At 44.9% G+C, this 19,060-nt stretch overlaps 2 protein-coding genes across 5 annotated transcripts; both read right to left on the reverse strand.

Moving 5' to 3' along the window:
* Window positions 1–128: 128 nt before the first annotated feature.
* On the reverse strand, window positions 129–6,577 carry c1qtnf7 (C1q and TNF related 7). Its single transcript, XM_072712755.1, has 3 exons — window positions 5,947–6,577; window positions 4,615–4,860; window positions 129–3,121 (listed from the first exon to the last, which is right to left on the reverse strand). The coding sequence occupies exons 1-3, from the start codon at window positions 5,951–5,953 to the stop codon at window positions 2,493–2,495; spliced, it is 882 nt and encodes a 293-aa protein (XP_072568856.1). The 5' UTR covers window positions 5,954–6,577; the 3' UTR covers window positions 129–2,492.
* Window positions 6,578–7,175: 598 nt separating this feature from the next.
* LOC140590941 (uncharacterized) lies at window positions 7,176–16,085 on the reverse strand. Of its 4 annotated transcripts, none has more exons than XR_011991848.1 (3): window positions 15,690–16,085; window positions 14,696–14,805; window positions 7,176–11,935 (listed from the first exon to the last, which is right to left on the reverse strand). XR_011991848.1 is itself a non-coding variant. In XM_072712743.1 (2 exons), the coding sequence occupies exon 2, from the start codon at window positions 13,248–13,250 to the stop codon at window positions 12,345–12,347; it is 906 nt and encodes a 301-aa protein (XP_072568844.1). In that variant the 5' UTR covers window positions 13,251–14,805; window positions 15,927–16,085; the 3' UTR covers window positions 7,176–12,344. The 4 variants fall into 4 exon arrangements, 2 of the variants coding, with proteins under 2 accessions (XP_072568844.1, XP_072568840.1); XR_011991845.1 differs by having other exon boundaries at window positions 7,176–8,665; window positions 10,381–14,805; XM_072712743.1 differs by having other exon boundaries at window positions 7,176–14,805; window positions 15,927–16,085.
* Between the last annotated feature and the right edge of the window lie 2,975 nt (window positions 16,086–19,060).

Here is a 19,060-nt window from a genome sequence, read left to right on the forward strand (position 1 = left end):
AGCGTACTCCAAGAACAAACACCGTTATTTCCCACACTCATATTGTCGCATATACAGTTATATCAAGGGTGCCTTCCTAAAGCTTACATCCAATACAACGCATTAAAGTTAAAAACGTAAAACTCATTTGACATTTATTTTAACGGGGGATATAGGCAAACACAGCTAGTGCACAACAACTCAAACACAATCAGGTCAACCCTTAGCAAAAAGTAGTATACTTCAAAGTTCATGTTATTAAGTATGCTTGAGTATAAGTATAGCAAGTATACTACAGACCATGTCCTTGTAATGTACTAGAAAGTATACCAATTCAATACTTCTTCGGACTAAATTGGAACATTTTCAAGTTTATAAAAGTATACTTTAATTATACTTTAGATCAAGATCAAGACTCTTTATTTGTCACATGTAGTTATAGCTGGTACAACATACAGTGAAATGAGTTTCCCTGGCTGAAAAAAGTACTCTCCGACTGTGCTAGACATACCAAAAAATGAGAGGTAAGAAATAAGTACTCAACAGAGGATAAGTATAAAATAAGAGAGAAAAAATTACCAGTGCAAAAAAGACAAGGTAATAAGTACTAACAGAGGATAAGTATAAAATAAGAGGAAAAGGTCATTTTAATTTTACAAAAGTATACTTTAAAGTATACAAGTACACTCATCTATATACTACTAGTGTACTAGGTATATACTTCTAGTCCACATTTTAGTTTATTGAAGTACACTTTAAGTGTACTTTTATGAACTTAAAATGACTAAAACTAAAAAATAAATTCTTTTGCTATTTTACATGTTGTTATACTTTAAGTATACTTGTAAATGGACTGCATTTATATATCACTTCTCTACTCCTACGAGTACTCAAAGCACTCATGCCTCACATTCACCCATCGGTGGAGGAGGCTGCCATGCAAGGCACCAACCTGCACACCGGGAGCAATTTGGGGTTCAGTGTCTTGCTCAAGGACACTTTGATGGGGTCAGGAGGAACCAGGGCTCAAACCTGCAACCCTCTTGTTGTCGAACGATAGCGCTACCTCTTGCACCCCCATCTCAAGTCAAGTATACTTCACTATACTATTCTTAAGTATATAAAATATAGTATATAAGAAGTAAACTTCAAGTATACTGTCTCAATTTTAGTATAAAATAAGTATACTCGTAGTACACTTGTATAAAATTTTTGCTAAGGGAACATACTTACTGTAGTCCTCTTGCAAGGGCGTTGGGAGGAAAAAAAACTAAGCAATATATCATTCTGCATAAGCAAATTAGTCACAGGCGTCAAAGTTGGATTCATTCATGCTGCTGCAAGGCCTAAATACCTACTGGCAATGGATTCAGAATCAGTTTGCAAATCTGTGAGACTACCTGAATATTTATCAAATACGATTAAAAATGATTTCACACACTTTCTTATGATTCACAAAATCATAAAGCCATAAAAGCTATACTTGATAATTAGGTTACTGCAATCTGCAATATGTTGCACTAGTAAGTGGTTGAAAGACAAATGGAAGACATATTTGTGAAAAACAATAACACTTATTGGTTACACCGCTAGTTATTAGTTACACCCCTTTGGGCAGTGCTGGACGAGTGGGTATATGGGCTGAATTTGTTGTGCCCATGTCCCCCCCCCCCGACCCAATCTTCAAAATGAATCATGGGGGAGCCCTGCCTCAAAAACTGTTTTAAATAATTATGTTACTATGATGTGCTACACTGGTAAGTGGTTGAAAGACGAATGATATATTTGTGAAAATGAATAACACATGCTGCATATTGCAATAAATGAACAGATGCATTTGTCAAGTGATGTCAATACTTTTTAATATATGCTCTTTGTATAGTTATAAATAAAAATCCATTTTTAAAGTGTTATGAAAAAGTGTACATGTGGTTTTTGCATTTCACGTTTCTGACTTTATGATCGTCATTATCAAGAATGAAAAAAGTTGTACAGAAAATTTCAATATTTCTGCACATTTCTAGAAAACATCAAGAAACAAATGTATGCACAGGGGTGTGTGTATGTACCATTGATTGCTTGACAGTACACTATGATCCCACCCACTGGATTTCAAAAGTTAAAATATTATTCATATACAAGGATGTAGGAGGATGTTTGATGTTGGGGGGTGTGGGGGCACAACCTACCCTGTGATATGACTTACAGTGTAGCCCTGCTCATCTTTGGTTTTCAAGCTTCTTTTGTCCCATTACTAGCTGTTACCTCACATTATTAGTGAGATTTGCTGTGAGCTCAGTTTAATCTCACAAAATGGAATATTCAATCCATGGGGCATTCTGTTATGCAGCATTACTGTAAAGGGGAAAGCTGATAGGCTTACATATAGCTTAATTTGGCATATGTTTAACCATCGTGGTTAATGCTACATTTCATATATACGTCTGCCAGTCTTTCTGTTCATAAGATGAACAGCTAAGAGTCACCCATAAGTCCCAACCCATAATCCTTTGTTACGCATAGTCCTCCGACAGCATATCCAAATAATTTGTGTCAGCATACAGAAGGAATCCGGAGAACAGGCTGTCAGACCAGCTGGGGTCGGAGAACAATCCATTCTGGTCTGTGTAGAAGATCTCCAACCATACCTCATCCTCTGGGTTGAGCTGCATGACTGTGGAGCCAGAGGCTACATCATGGTTGCCTGTGTTGGCGTCATATGTCTTGATGCGGTACTGGCCATTGTGCACGAGGCTGATGGCCAGGTGCTTGTTGGCAAGGGTGATGTCATAGGAGAAGTAGTAGGTTCCTGGGTAGGCACAGATGAACTTTCCAGACTGTGTGTTGTAGTGGCTGCCCTCATTAAACAGGACCTTGTTAAAGCGGATGGGCGTACGCTCCACCGGGTAGCTAGTAGTGATGCCCACAGAAAAGGCTACTTTGGGTACCAGGCTGCCACAACGGCAGATGCCCTGTTTGCCCTGAGCTCCCCGTTGACCCTTATCTCCCTTATGCCCGGGGGGGCCCATGGGGCCCGGTGGGCCCTTGTCCCCATCCATGCCACTGGGGCCTCTCTTCCCCATCGGGCCTTGATCACCACGCTCACCCATCTTGCCCATGGGACCTGCTTTGCCTTTTACACCTGGAAAAGAACAGCCCATTACTCTCATACTACAGTTCCCATGATTCCCCTGGGTTGGAAAAACATAATGATGCATGCCATTGTCTTGTTTGTGTCTCATTAAATCAGTCACACACAGTACTGTCCAACCTCTATCCTTTGACATAAACATACAGTCCTCTTCTTTAGACTAAGTTTTATTAGGGCTCTATTAAGAGTTTTTAGGTCAAATTCACATATTGTTTTACTCTAAAGCAGGAGTGTCGAACTCCAGTCCTGGGGGGCTGGAACCCTGCACATTTTTGGGTTTCCCCTCATTTAATACACCTGATTCAACTCCTTGCAACTCCTTGTGCTAATTGCCACACAGCTCTTGCGCTGAACCCTTTGTGGTGGAACAGTGAAAGAACTCAGCAACATAGGGCTCTGGCCCCCCAGGACTGGAGTGTGACACCTCTACTCTAAAGTAATGTAGTTAATTAGTACAAATAGAAAAGAAACTATTAACCAGTCACCAGTAAAAAACAGACGGTGACAACTAAAAGTCATTGTGCATGAATAACATTAATGAGAAAATGCTGGGCAAACAATAATACATCTTACACCAAGAATGAGTCATGGGCAAATGTGGTCAGAGATGGCGTCGTTGAGATAGAAGACACGTATATGTGTTAATGGGAAACAGATCCAACAGGGTACGATAGTTTTCCATATTATATGGTATGCTTAATGTCCCACAGCTGCATAGATCATTCATCTTAGAGTGGGGCGTGTCATTTGGGTCTCCATAGCAACAACCTGGCAGCCTCCTTAGATTTGACCTGGTTTGCCCTTAAGTCATCTGTTCCTTTTTAACTGCTAAGTTAGCTGATACCTGCAGACCAGGTTAGTGTCCATATAGCCCCTCTTCGGAAGTTTTTATAAATAGTGAAAAGCGCAGTACAAAGTCATGCACCTTTCCTACAGCTCCCCCTGGTGGGCATCCCCTAGTGAACACCCCTCATTTAGCAGGCTGTGTAAGTGCTGTAAAACACAGATGCAGTGTGGCTGGGGAGGACAGCGAAGCTCCACAGAGCCAGAGGGACCAGAAATAGGACTCCCCAGCAGTGATCAAAACAGCTGCTGTTCATGTTTTCAAATTTACCCCATGTATTAGAAAACAGAGGGAAACAAAATGTATAGTAACCATGGAAACCCCAGAATGTCTCAGTAATCAAGGTTACTTCTTATTCCATTCATGCCCAGCTGACTTCACCTGTTCCATGATGTGCTGTGACTCAACTAACATAACACAAATCAAATGGGAATAGTACTATCCCTTAAAGTGGAGTTTCATGTATACGGCAGAATTAATTATATTAAATACTATATTAACATAAAAATGTAAAGTAACAGAATGATTAGCATATCAATGTGACAGAGTTGCTGCCATATTATATTACAGCCATGTCCATGCTAACATATTCTACCGCAGTACTAATAATAGTGTGGAAATAATGTACATGTTGCAGTACCTGTGTCCCCATTGTCGCCCTTCTCGCCCTTCCTGCCATCTCTCCCATCTCGCCCTGGGATGCCGATGAGTCCCTCTGCACCAGGAGCCCCGCTGGGCCCCGGCTTGCCCGGAGTCCCCGGCAGCCCAGGAACGCTGCAGACGAGCTGTGGTAGGACCCTTTTGACTCTGGTCTCCGGAAACTGCCCCCCAACACAGTGGCACAGACTGAGGCCGAGTGCAACCATCAGCAGCCACATCATGAGGTCTGCAGGGGGGGGGGGTGAGAGACCATCTACCCTTTCAACTGATTTATTTCAGGGTGAGACACCACATGAAGTGATTATCCATCCAACTAATGACCTCAATCAAGTGATTGAGTCCAGGTGCAGAGCTAAAAACAATAAATAGCTAATAAAATAGCACTTTTCACACCCCTGTGGTGCACAAATATTATGACTGCACTTCTGCCTTAATGAGGAAAGCGCCATTGATTTGATACATCACGCTGGAAATTATTTTCACTGACTGAGGAGATTCCACCGACTAAAGCTAGGGTTCTTTTTTATAAACAATCACAATCCCACAGAGAAAGCACAGAGCTGCAGAAATCCATATCTGACAGCCAGATGTTCTGTGAGAACCCCTCGAATATTGGAGAATGTTGCTGACGTTAACCTTTTGTACTAGCAGAAAAGCTGAAATAATACCGGACCGAAAGTGACATAAGGAGGCACTGGGGAAAGAAGTGTGAAATCAGAAGAATCAAAACCGTTTTAGCTTTCAGTCAAACTGCAGGAATGGATAAAACTAGGCTCTTTAGTGATTAACACAAGAATGCCCTCTAACTCTCAAGCCGGTATAGGTACACGCATTTAATGTTGTGATCTCATCCAGATCACCTACAGATGTGCAATGTGCAGGCTAAACGTTATAATATAGATCTATTGTTTTTTTCATTATGCAGCAAAGGGTCACAACGACTGGGATTTATAGAGGAAGCAAAGGGCACAGGCAAAGAACACGCTAGATGGGATGCGAGAAACTGAAATATCAGATAAACAATTACATTATTATAACATTAACGTACAAAATACAAACATGTTAATTCACGAACAATTTTCAGATCTGTGGACCATCTCTATGCGCAACTTTTGCCGAAACTTTTGTATTAAATCAGTAACATGCTCAGCAGAAGCACGTGTTTCAGGTAAGTTCCTCTCCTAACGCCTTCTTATGTCACAAATAAACCAAAATAAACCACAACAATTAAAAGGGTAAAACATCTCAAAATTATGTCCTGCATAAAAACCGGTTTAAGTAGCATAGACACTGTATTAATCATAATACATACCACACATCTCTTGTGCAAAGGTCCCCGCGCATCCAGCCAGATTTTGTTACACAACAGGACACGCTTCTCGCCGATTCGTTTGCCTTGCTGGCTCATAATGTCTAGCCGTCTTCGATAATGGGAGATACGTCATGCTCCGCAGCTTCTCTTTTAGTGTCTCTTCAGTGTGTCCCGTTTCGGAGAAATGAACGAGATTTCCATCCTCCCGTCCTGTTAAGCCTCCACCCCCACTGTTGTTGACCGGCAGCAAAGCAAGGTGCGAAATTAGCTCTATTGGAGTGCATACTTAAGCAATAAGATAGCAGCAGCTATATGATATATAGGCTACGTGTATTTTCAGAATAGCCTTTTCATGAAATCTGAAAAACAGCGCATACGCGGAAGACGCTGCCTTATAGCGGTACGCGTTAGTACCTCGCGCAATGGCGATATAAAATGGACTCCTTGGACTTGACCGAAGGCGCACAGAATGTTGTTTTTTATTGCTCAAGAATAATTAGCAAAGCCAATAAGGGTGCGTAATAAATAACTCGCCCAATAAATAACTGAAAAGATTTACAACTAAAGGCTTTTTAGATCTTTTTCATATTTTCCAGATATCCGGCAAACTGTGGCTTATTAAAACAGCGCCAAGGGCCACTTCGTTGAGCAACGTGTCAAGAAATGACTCACTAGGCTTATATCTGGGAATACAACGATGTGTTTTAAATCATATTGTGCCAGATCTTTATGTGTGCATGGGGCATCTTTCTGAAAAAACTCCGCAAATAGGCATAAAAGTAAACGATAATCCTAAATTGAACAAGAAAGTTAATAATTATAGATACGCTAAAGAAAAGTGGCCTTCTATCCCCAGTATTGCAGTTGATCCCTATTAAAGTATCTTGTTTTTAAGGTGCCAATCAAACATTTCTGACTTTTTTTCTATATTAACATGCCATTTTACACTAATTTATTCAATTTATTCATTTGGTGCTCAGCCCTTACAGAGATATCTATAAAACATGCAGGCCTATAGCTGTATTATCAGATGAAGACATATACTGTATACTTATAAAACATGTATGACTTTTCCATTTGAAATTACTTTTGAAAAATCAAAAACCCTGTAACACCGATACATTTATGTAACAAAATCACAAAAATCAATCGTTTTTCATGTATTGTTTGCCACCTTTCTATATGGTGGTGGCAAAATTTTTTTTATTTGTTTTTTTTTGATCAGAAGGTGTGTTTTGTATTGCAATACGATTGGTGTGAGGCATATGATTTTAATAATAAAAGGAGACAGGTCTTTATAAAAAGGAGCACTAACGATAACGCACTAACGATAACGCATGCACTACACAGAAAACATTACGAGGGAACAAAACTTACTATTTTCAACATGAAATGCAGGACTGCACACATTGAATAATATATTTATATTAATGATTGTCATTTCCGTAGATCTCCAAGGCCGCCCCCCCCCCCTCATATTTTGCCCCCATATACATTTCCCAGCTGTGAACAGGTCACTGCCTGACACCTAGACTTGGGTTTTGTTAACCGTTAGGTCAAGTGTAATTAATTTAAAAAGTTTAGATGCAAATAAACTATTTTCTGGCTGGTCATGTACACGGGACTGGTATACAGGAAATTATCAGAAAATATTTCTTTCTAATCCTATCGAAGGTGAGAGTTTTATCCACATCGTATTAATGTTGCAATGTTTATTGACAGACGGACAGTATGTAAAACAGTTGTCTGTAAATAAATTGACTACAACTCAATCAGCCAAGGGCTGATCAATATAGTGAGAGTGATGGTATATTATTGGACTTCTGTACTAAACACAGTTTGTCCATAACAAACACCACATTTGAACATAACGATGTTCATACTGTAAGTGCACTTGGCACCAGATCACACCATGCTGCAGTTTGATGATTGATTTTATAATCATATTGTCGGATCTGCGTTTGCATGTTTTTGAAGAGAGGAACTGAACTGTCAACTGATCACCACCTGGTGGTGAGTTGGATCCGATGATGAGGAAAGATGCTGGATAGACCTAGAAGACCCAAACATATAGGGAGGGGTGCTGGGAGGTTCCAGTGCGGGAGATCTTCAACTCCGGCAAAACTTCTCCTGCATCCTGAGGGAGTAAGGGGACTTGGAGCCTGAATGGGCCATGTTCTGGGACTCCATAGCTGAGACGGTGGTGCGGAGCTGTGGCTGTAAGGTTGTTGGTGCCTGTCGTGGTGGCAATCCCCAAACCTGGTGGTGGACACCAGTGGTAAAGGAGCTGTCAGGCTGAAGAAGGAGGCCCTCCAAGCTTGGTTAGCTTGTGGGACTCCTGAGGCAGCTGACAGGTACTGGCAGACCAAGCGGAAAGTGGCTTTGGCGGTTGCTGAAGCCAAAACTCTGGTGTGGGAGGAGTTTGGTGAGGCCATGGAGAATGACTTTTAGTCGGCCTCGTGAACATTCTGGCAAACAGTCGGGCGACTCAGGATGGGGAAGCAGGGCTTTACTCATGCCGTTTACAGCAGGGATGGAGAACTGTTGACCTCAAAGGGGGATATAACCAGGGAGTGGAAGGATTGCCCTCTCCTGGTGGGAGATGAGGTACTGCTTCAAGTGGAGGAGTTTAAGTATCTTGCAGTCTTGTTCTCGAGTAAGCGGGAGATCGACAGGCAGATCGGTGCAGCATCGGCAGTAATGCAGATTCTGTACCATTCTGTGGCGGCAAATAGAGAACTGAGCTGAAAGGCAAAGCAATTGATTTACCGGTTGATCTATGTTTCTACCCCAATGTCATGATCACAAGCTTCAGGTAGTGACCGAAAGAATGAGATTGCAGATACAAGCGACAGAACAGCAAGGTGTGTGGGCTCAGCCTTAGAAATAGGGTGAAGGAGCTCGGACATTCAGGAGAGGCTCAAAGTAGAGCCACTGCTCCTCTGCATCGAAAAGAGACAGTTGAGGTGGTTCGAGCATCTATGTAGGACGCTTCCTGGACACATCCCTAGACATGTCCAACCGGGAGGAGGCCCCGGGACAGACCCAGGAGACACTGGAGAGATCATATCGCTCAGCTGGCCTGGGAACGCCTAGGCATTCCCCCGGAGGAGCTGGAGGAGGTGGCTGGTGAGAGGGAGGTCTGGGCATCCCTAGTTAGACTGTTGCCCCCGTGACCCGACCCAGGATAAGCGGCAGATAATTGATGGATGGATGGGTGGATGGATATAGTAAAATATCCTAAGGTCTGAAATGGAGTAAAGAAATAATGCATTGCATTCTCTTAGAATAGCCCATAATCAAATTAAATCAATTGCAAACTGAAATCTAGTTTTAAGAAATGAATCATACAAAAAATACTTAATTCATACATATAAATAATACACAAATCTGTGTATTCAGTGGGTTGCCAATTCTCCCATCTGACTGCTGCAATCCACTTCATTCCACTGCATTTTTCTGGTTCTGCTGGAAATTTATGAAATGTTAAAGCAGGTTTATGACCTCTCTAATGTCTCAGGCATATTTACTAAACGCATATCTGCTGCTTCTTCTGCATCGTAAGCTGATTCAACTCAATTCAGTTCAATTCAATTCTATTTGTACAACACTTTACTATCCTTCCCCAAAGCCCCCAGTGAGCAACCAGAGGTGACAGTGGCAAGGAAAAAATCCCTAGAAGGAAGAAACCTTGGGAGGAACCAGACTCCCAAGGTCCAAAGGGGGAGCCCATCCTCCAGGGGCCGGCAGAGGAAGTCAAATGAGCAAGATGGCAAAGTCCCAATTCACACAGTCACAATTTTAACATTCGTGTCTCAAAGGGGGGGGGGCAGGCAGGTGATGGTGCTGCTTCTGATGGCAGGATGAGCAGTGGTACAGCAGCAGGGAAGGAAGGAGAGACGTCACAGGCAGACCGGCGGGCAGCCCGGAAGGACGTAGTAGAAGCATCTCAGGCAGCAGGGTAGGCAGGATATCTTGAGATTTTAGGTCTCCAGGCAGCACAGCCCAGGAGGGGAAGGGGAAATAAAAAGTGTTTTAGCCAAAGTAGAGGAGACTAGAGGCAGTGCAAACAGTTGGTGAGTGTAATATGTAACCTGCAGCACATGTGGCTATGGCAGCATAAGTAGGAGGGAGAGGCAGGTGGGACCGCAGGCTTGGGGAGTCCCTGAACGTCAGCAGTCCAATTCCACAAGGGGGTGTGAAGCTAGAGAGATAGCACTGACCGTTCAGCTCATCCAAGGCCAAGTAGTTACAATAATCATTCCCTCAGAACCTGCCCTGTGGCACCACAGCAAGATGAAATCTACACGCCATCCTCAAGACTGAATTAGTTTGTAAAACAATCATCTGAAAAGTCATGGAAACTCATGTTCTTTCACACCACATTCAAAAAAGTAAAAAAACATCCACAGAAAGAATGAATAAGGGGCTCACCATCCTCTTCAGAGAGCCCATTAAACGCAGTTTCGGAGCCTCATCTAGATGGGCTTGTGTATCACAATGGGGGTATTTACAGGTGCCTGCGAGACAGCGCAAGCCGATTTAAACTCAAATATTCATATAAATCATGTATTCAGCAGTAAGCAAAGGCTATTCCCTTAGCTTTTTGCACAGGACTGGTCCATTTATGACAAATGTTGTTTCAGTAACCATGGAAATATTGATTAGCACTTACTAATTTTGCTTGGGGATAGTAAAACAATTGAGAAGGTTCCACACATAATGAAATGAATGTACTAATAACCAGCTCCAGTTAGATACCCAGATAGCCACCAGGAAAGTAACAACTACAAATAACAAATTATGGTTTAACCAGCTGGTTATTGACAGATCCCAGACATCTTCCGTCTCTGGGCATCTTAAAGCAAAACTTATCCAGTCACCATTATTAAGATACCATAGTACATGTTTTACCTTTAATTTCAGTTAAAAGTGTTTTTAAATCTAAAGATTGCTTCACATTTTAAAAGTTATATAATGGTACTTTTTTGTGAAACACCTCTGAGTTACAAGAGCACAGCGCCTCTCAGGGTTTAAAATGTAAAATGTATTTGTCATGTAAGCCTTCACAAATATTCATGGATCTAGGCGGTGCAAACTTAAGAGAGAAATCTCGTAAATGTGTCCTGGAATTGTCTGAAATAAGAAGCAGCCAATTCCCTCAGTTTCACTGAAATTCTTCAGCTGAATCTATAACTCGAGTACTTAGACGATGTTTAATAAACACAGAATCCTTGGATTAAAAATCCGGATTTTTCTAAAATCTGGTGGAGCACAGACAGGGTGCAGGTCTCAGAGAACCATGCATGTTTCTGGGAAATTCGTTTTTTTGTGTTTATTGAATGTCAGTCTGAATAATAGCATTTTTATGTGTTGCTCTTGTACAATGTTTCTTTGTGTTATGTAAAAATGCATTTAGATGATCCTGTATTTAACTGCTGATAGAGTGTGGGAAGGTTTTTTAGCCCTTAGTTTGACTTTCTGCATGCACATGAAAAAACAAGATTTCAGCTATGTACGCATCTAAGGTCCACTGGAACCTTATTTGACACTATTTTGTTAGATATTGTGTCATGCCCCGATCGTCCGCTCCTCTCGTGTGCCACGCCCCCTCGTTAACCCCATGTGGATTCCCCGTGTTTACCAGTGTCCTGTGTCAGGAGCAGGTGAGCCGGGAAGTAGGCGAGAGGAGCTGGATGAATGGGTAAACAAGGTTTTAATTGATACGAAAAGGCAGACATTCACTAACACGCATAACAATACATCAATGACGAATCTGGCAAGACTGACTGAGACTAGGACTAAATACATAAGACAAGGCAAACGGAATAGGGAACAGGTGACGACAATCAGGATTCGACATAAGGTAATGAGGGGGCGTGGCACACACGAGGAGTGTTCGGAGCTGAACGTGACATAACCCCCCCCCCAAAGGCGCGCACACCGAGCGCACCCGAGGGGAGGCGACGGACAAGACGAGGGACAGGAGCTGGAAAACAAAAGCAGAAAATCAACGAGAGACTGGGAACAAGACAGAAGCACAAAACAGGCACAGGGGCAAAACCCACGACAAAACCCCACACAAGACCGGAAACGCGGACAGACAGACAGAGAAGGGAGACACGGAGGAAGCACCCACAGGTGACACGAAGGGGCCAGGAGTGCACGGAGGAGGAACAGAGGGACGAGGAGCAGAAACAGGTGGGACGAAGGGAGGAGGAGCAGACAGGGGAGACCAGACAGGAACGGACGGGGGACAAAAGGGAGCCCAGGCGGGCGATGGGCGGCGGCCGGAGGGGCCGCAGGCGACAGGAAGGAGGGAGCAGGAGGGGACCACGAAGGGAACAAGGAGACAGGGTGAGGGACAGACGGAGGAGACAAGGAGGGAGTCGGAGGGGCTAACAGCAAAGGAAAGGAGGAGGGGGAAGCTGCAGACAGCGAAGGCGCCGCCACAGAGGGGGAAGGCGCTGTCCGCCGAGCGAGGGCGAGCCAGAGGGCAGGGCGGGCGGGACCTCGGCCCGACGTCTATGTCCCCTCCCCTTGCGGGACACAGATAGGCGGGGTCCTGGGGGGTGTCGGCCTTGCCGGGGCACGGGCAAGGGAGTCTCGAGGAAGGCGGCGGCAGCAGTAGCAGGCGGTACCGCGGGCAGAGCGGCGGCAGCAGTAGCAGGTGGTGCCGCGGGCAGAACCGCGGCAGCAGCGGCAGCAGGCGGGTCTGGAGCTGCTCCTTTAAGGGTTCTAGGGACCCGGGGAATTGCGTTCCAAGCTGCCCTGGCTCCCCTGTTAGCCAGGCGTGCCGGCCGGTACTGATATGTTGCCAGCAGTGGCTCCTTGGCGAAAGCGCCGGAGGCGTTGCATGCTTGTGTGAGCGTCGCAGCCGGGACGTCGTCCGAGAGCAGGGATTCCCCTCGCTCACCCGCTAGGAGTGAAGCCGGTGAGAGAAGATACCGCCCCACGACGATAGTCGGGTCGGTTTCTTCCCTTCTTCCCCGTCGTCTCTTTTCCTTCCGGCGCCCCAGACCAGAAGGTAGAGGCAGGGTTGCTTCTGACCAGGTGGGAGGCTGGAGCCATCTCTCCCTTACCTGGTCGGTGAGCTGTAGGAGGAGGGAGCGCACTTCCGCCATTATGCGCTCCTCGGTTCGTGGGTTAACCTCTTGGAGGAGATCCCAGCTTTCCTCCGCCAGTGCGAACAGGCCAGGATCTCCGCGGATCTCTGGCAGCTCGCGCCAATACGTGACCTCATGCAGCAGGACGAGCCAGAGGTCCTCGCCCTGCTGCAGTGCGTCTTTCAGGAGATTCGTCATTCTGTCCTGTGTCAAGAGCAGGTGAGCCGGGAAGTAGGCGAGAGGAGCCGGACGAACGGCCCTTCCAGCCCTGCTCGTCTGTCCTGCCCTGCTCGTCTGTCCTGTCCTGCTCGTCTGTGGTTGAGGCTGCACCACCCAGAACTTCTGAACCCCCAGCACTAGACCCAGTCCCCGAGGAGGTCCCGGACAACCAGGACCCAGCTCCTAACTCCAGTGAGGAGGAGGAGCTTGAATGGGACCCCTCGGGGACCTCCCTATGGACTCCCGCTCCCTTGCCCTGCCGGGACCAACAGCCCTTGGGACCCCGCCTGTCAGTGTCCCATAAGGGACGGGGACACAGGCGTCGGGCCCGGGTCCCTGCCCTCCCCGCCCCCTGGCTCGCCTGTTCGCCCCCTGGCTGTGGCTCGGTGGCTGCCTGCGGGGCCTGCGCCGTCGGGTCGGCGGTCGCCTCCGGGCCCTCTCCCGGTTCCTCGGTGCCGGTCCTCGGCGTCACCTCCGGCTCCGTGTCGGTTGCCTCCGGGCCCCCCTACTTCGGCGGTTTGTCGGACGGCGCCTTTGCCGGCTCCGGCTTCCCCTTCGCCTGCTCCGGCTTCCCCCTCCTGCCTGCCTCCGCCGGTGATCCCTCCTGCTCCCTCCTTGTCCCCTCCGGCTCTCCCTCGTCCCGTTCCCTCGGCCCCTGTGGCGTTCCCTACGGCTCCGGCCTCCCTTTCTCCTGCGGCCCCTCCGGCCGCTGCCCGTCACCCGTTTGGGATCCCTCGGGCTCCCCTTTGTCCTCCGTCCGTTCCTGTCTGGTCTCCCCTGTCTGCTCCTGGTCCCTTCGTCCCTCCTGTGTTTCCTCCTCCTCCCTCTGTGGGTCCTTCGTTCACTCCTGGTCCTTTTGTTCCGCCTTTCTCCCCTTCTCCTGTGTCTCCTTTCCTGGTCTGTTTGTTGGCGTTTCCCATTCTTTGTCGGTTCCTGTCCTTCTTGTCTCTGTGCCTGTTCTGCGTGTCTGTCTTGTTTCCTGTGCCCCATTGATGTGTTTTGCTCTTGTTTTTGTCTCTCCAGGTCCCGTGTCCCCGGTCTCGTCGCGTCCGTCGCCTCCCCTGGGGCGCGCCTGGAGTGCGCGTCTTTGGGGGGGGGGGTTCTGTCATGCTCCGATCGTCCGCTCCTCTTGTGTGCCACACTCCCTCTTTAACCCCATGTGGATTCCCCGTGTTTACCAGCTGTTCCTGATCGTTGTCAATTAGTCCATTGTATTTAGTCCGCGTTTCCGTTTATTTCCCCAGTCTGGTCATTGTAGTGTTATGCCGTTTTCTGTCCTGTCTGCCTCTCCGAATGTCAATTAAAACCCTTACTCCCGATTCCTCGTCTTCGTCGCCCGCTTCCTTGGTCCGTGCTTGGCACGGTCATGACATATTGCTTCACTCATTTAATACTGTTAATTTCTCAAGTGGGTCGTTTCTTACTTTCTTCACACAAACTTGGATTTATGAAGTCATCCAAGGCTATGAACGAGTTCTGGCACTTTGTTTCCTGTGTCTTGTCCTCTGCTGGTTTTAATTAATGTCCAGTATTCCTGCACAATAAAAACAGATTCAAATCTTAGATTTCTACCCAATAAAAAATACTTATAATGAAACCTCTTGTGTAAATAATTTGTGAGGGAGGTTAATGATCATGGTCATGGATCAGTTCTGAGGACGTTTTTGAGGTTCTTTAGCCTAAGTGGACTTGCTCATATTTATTTGGACAGCAGAATGTGAGATGTTGTGCCCAACTTGTTGTGTTTTGTATTGGAGCAGCTTTAGGTTAAGATGTAAATTTGTTTGCACTATGTTTACTGTCTCTGCACATATTGTTTTGCACTATATGTTTCTTTACCGTCTGTGCACATCTTGTTTTCCACTAGGTCTATATGTTTGTTTGCACCTTATGTACCTTGCTGCTGTATGCACAAGCAATTCTGCATTGCCAGAAGAAAAGAGTACTAATTTGTACCTTTGCTGTCATTGGGGCTGTACCTTCAAGGGTCTGCCAGTGGTATCTTAGCTATATGTAAATGTACCTTTTAAGGTACAGAAATTCACACTGTGGAACATCCTCAAGGTACAAACAACATTAATGTACCCACAATGGTACAGAAATGCCCCTCTTAGTCCATGTCTGTATCTTAAAAGGCACAATTACCTACAGCTATAGGGTACAATTGGCAGACCTTTGAGGGTGTAGCCCCAATGACAGCAAAGGTACAAACTGGTACTCTTTTTTCTGACAGTGTGGGATCAATAAAGTTAATCTTATCTTATCTCCCAACAGGGTCTCAAAACAACTTGAAGGCTGATTTAATCTCTCCCACTGCCTGCTGATGCATTTTTCATTTTATCCAAGCTGTACAGCTCTCTCCATATCTTGGCTGTCGATCCAGGGTGGGAAGCAAGTGACATCATATGCGATCCTTACCTCAGTGTGTGTCCCTTTCCACCATGTGTGTGCGTGCGTGTCTGCCCTCAGCTTCTCTCCCAGTGTCCCCAGTATTCTCAGCGTCCTTGCAGACGAGGTCTATATCCACGCCTTCTTGTTTTCCCATTCTTTCCTGTACTCACACTCACACTCACGCCCACGCACGCACGCTCCTTCTGTTTCCTTTTCTCATTTTTCTTATCATTTCTTTTCCAAACATCTGTGAACAAGACTCACCCTGTTATGTTGTAAGATCACGCTGCAGAAACATCTGATCCAATCTTACCATGAACAGCTTTTCTCCCCTTCTTGTCCTTCTTACAAGCTCTTGTTCCAAGCTAGACCCTCCTCCAAACACACAGTGTGTCTGTGCTTACAGTGGGACAGTATTGGTACATAAACATCAGCTTAAATCAGAATCTTAAAGGTTTTTTGAGTTGCTTTTCAGTTAGTGACTACGGCTTAATAATTAAGTTATATGACCTAATTTGCCCTGCAAGGGCAAACCCCAGTAACTAGGTCTTTTGCTTTGGTTTTAGTGTTGATTTTGTAGCTATTATAGTTTTCACAATGTTTTCTTTAAAACACCATAGCTGAATTAAGATATTTGTTCAGAACCTTACATAAACAGAACCTGAGACCCGATTTTAGTCTCAATGTTGATAAAATATGCAGTTACATTGTTTTGCCTTGCCCATTTTAGTTTTGTCCTGCTGTTGTACCTTTAAGACCAGTATTCAAAATGCTTCAGTCAAAATAAATAGGTGCAGCTGCAAGTCATTTTGGGTAGAACACTTGCCCAAGCGAAAATACTTCTTGTTCTCCAAATAGTTTTATCACAAATGAGCAATAAAATAACACGAATGAGTAAAAAAAAAAAGAACTGCAGTATTTAATTCTGACCTACTGGCTACTTTCTTCATTAAACAGCACTACCTAGTAATATCCACAAGATGGTGTTATTGAGGCATAAACAAAGCGGGAGGACTACATTTCACCCTCGGGACAGCTTCCTGGAATGCTGGAATCTGGCGAAGGCTTCACAGAAAGAGATTTCCCACGCTAAGCTGCAGAAAACACATTAAACCCACAATAATATAATGAAGACCATAGCATTGACTGACATTCTGGGTGCTTCCCAAATACTGTAGGGTCCTGAGGAGGCTACTTAGCCATTATCCTGGAAGATCACGACTGAGCCGTGGTGCACCATACAGAAGCTCACCGAGTCTGGGAGGGCCACAGTCTAGTAGGTACAACCACCTCTGGATTTAAAATCATGTCTCATGGTTCAAAACTAAAATTTCAAACCATTGGACAATATGTTTTTTACTTATAAATATCTAGTAGTGTTGTGTGCCTCTGTAGTGGGTTAAGATGCTATCCCTTTAAGTAGAAGGTCAGTGGTTCAAATCTCAGGGTTGCCAGAGTGATTTTGCTGTTGGGCCTTTGAGCATTCCCAATTGCTCCAGCAACTGGCTGACCCTGATCTCCCAAAGGATGAAAGTGTCTGCTAAATGCATCTTTGCCTTGTATAGTAAAATTAAATCTACTCTTCCGTTCCAAAGGTCTGGACCACTTCATTACACAGAGCCTCCAGTGCATGCATTCTGCTTCAGCACCTCCACCCAGTCTCTCTTTCTCACTCATTCGGACAACAGCCCACTCTATCCGTGGTGCTTGTCATTCGTTGCCATAACAACGGCATCCTGTCCCAGACATACAGATGTAAAGATTGGCTGTGGGCCGGCGGCTACAAACATCTACCTCTCTACCCGCCTTCGGAAACCAGGGCCTCTGGCCAATGAGCGTGGCCAAGCCTGGGGGAGAGACGGTTGACCAACCAGCCAGACTTTTTTTTTTTCTGTGAATTATGTTCAGAGATTTAGGCCTTCCCTAAGCTTACAGTACATTTCCCAGGGGGAATCTCGAGTACCGTTAGCTATACTATAGTCTGTTATGTCAACAAATAAATAGCCCACAAGCACACAGATGTCATCATACGGGTTCCGGGGAATGGACACAAAGCCATCCCATGAGACATCTGTGCCTTGTACGATGGATGCGAGCTGGCTGGAGAAGACGGCTGAGCCAGTGATCGCCGTAAGCAAGAGTCCCAGGATGCAGCTGTTGTGGAACAGAGTGTGCTCCCAATGAACTGGAGCAGGAAACTGTCTGAGTCTGATGTTCTTTACTTCCTGCTCTATGAGTCAGGCATCCAGACGAACACCACGCCCTTGCATATTTAAGGGACCCACCCCATCCCCTTTGCAAATCAGAGGGGCCAAGAATAACTTAGAGGAGGAAAGGCTACCAGTTTCTTAAAGCAGCATGCTTCATGAGACCTGCTAGACCTATTGTATATATCAAGCCATATTACTTACTATATGTCATATAGTCCTAATACATGATATGTACAGTATGGTATGACATTGCACATTTCCAAAACTCATTCAGTTTACATGATAAGTGTTTTGATAGAGTTTCTGTCCACTTAGTGAGTTTTTACAAATTAATGAAAGTTCTTCATTGCATTAAATGACAACTGGGTGAGTTTTGGTTGTCAAAACTGTAGTATATGATAAGAAAGCCTTACTTTAGTTCATTGGGGGTCTCATCTCAAAAAAAAAATTCAATCCAAGGCAACGTCACACCTGGTAAGAGAGGTACTGAAATGTATCAGGGTCAAGTCAAGTTGGGCAATGAAGCACTTCTCTTAGTATCTAATCTCAGTAATTTTTTTACCTGAAATTATATATGTCCAATTTATCCTGCATAAATGACCAGGTGTTTGTTTGCTCTTCTTAAAGGTATCATGTTACCAAGGAAACTGTGTTCTCCTGTTCCTGAATAATGAATAATACTTTTAAAAAGTAAAATATAAATTACACATCAAAGTTAATGGCTTCTTTTGTTGAACTATTCTTGACTCATCATTAACAAGATGTTGTAATGATCATTAAAGTCTAAAAAAAAAAAAAGCATGGGTGACTCCTAGTTGAAAAGTTATGGTATTTGCAATTAAAAAGGACGACTCATACAGTTTGAGGTTGTTGAGACTGGGAGAAATAAATTTTCATCTGAAGTAGAAAAGAATCAGATTCAAGATCAAAACAGACTCTGCAGGCCGTAAAGTGAAAATATAGTGGGCTGCAGTACCATGTACATCCAGTAGAGGTGCTGTGCACCTTGGATTCAGGGTCCGCTGGCGTTATCAGACTAGAGCCGCATTTAGATGGCAATCAGCACAAGGGTACACAGCTGCCAAAAAACAGAAGCATGAATGGATCCAGGCCAGTTCCTGGTGGCAGTTCTTGACAAATCGAATTGATCTAGCAAAGACATAGACATATTACTTAATTATCTTTTTA

The sequence above is a fragment of the Paramormyrops kingsleyae genome, chromosome 1 (assembly GCF_048594095.1).
Source record: "Paramormyrops kingsleyae isolate MSU_618 chromosome 1, PKINGS_0.4, whole genome shotgun sequence".
Lineage (NCBI taxonomy): Eukaryota > Metazoa > Chordata > Actinopteri > Osteoglossiformes > Mormyridae > Paramormyrops > Paramormyrops kingsleyae.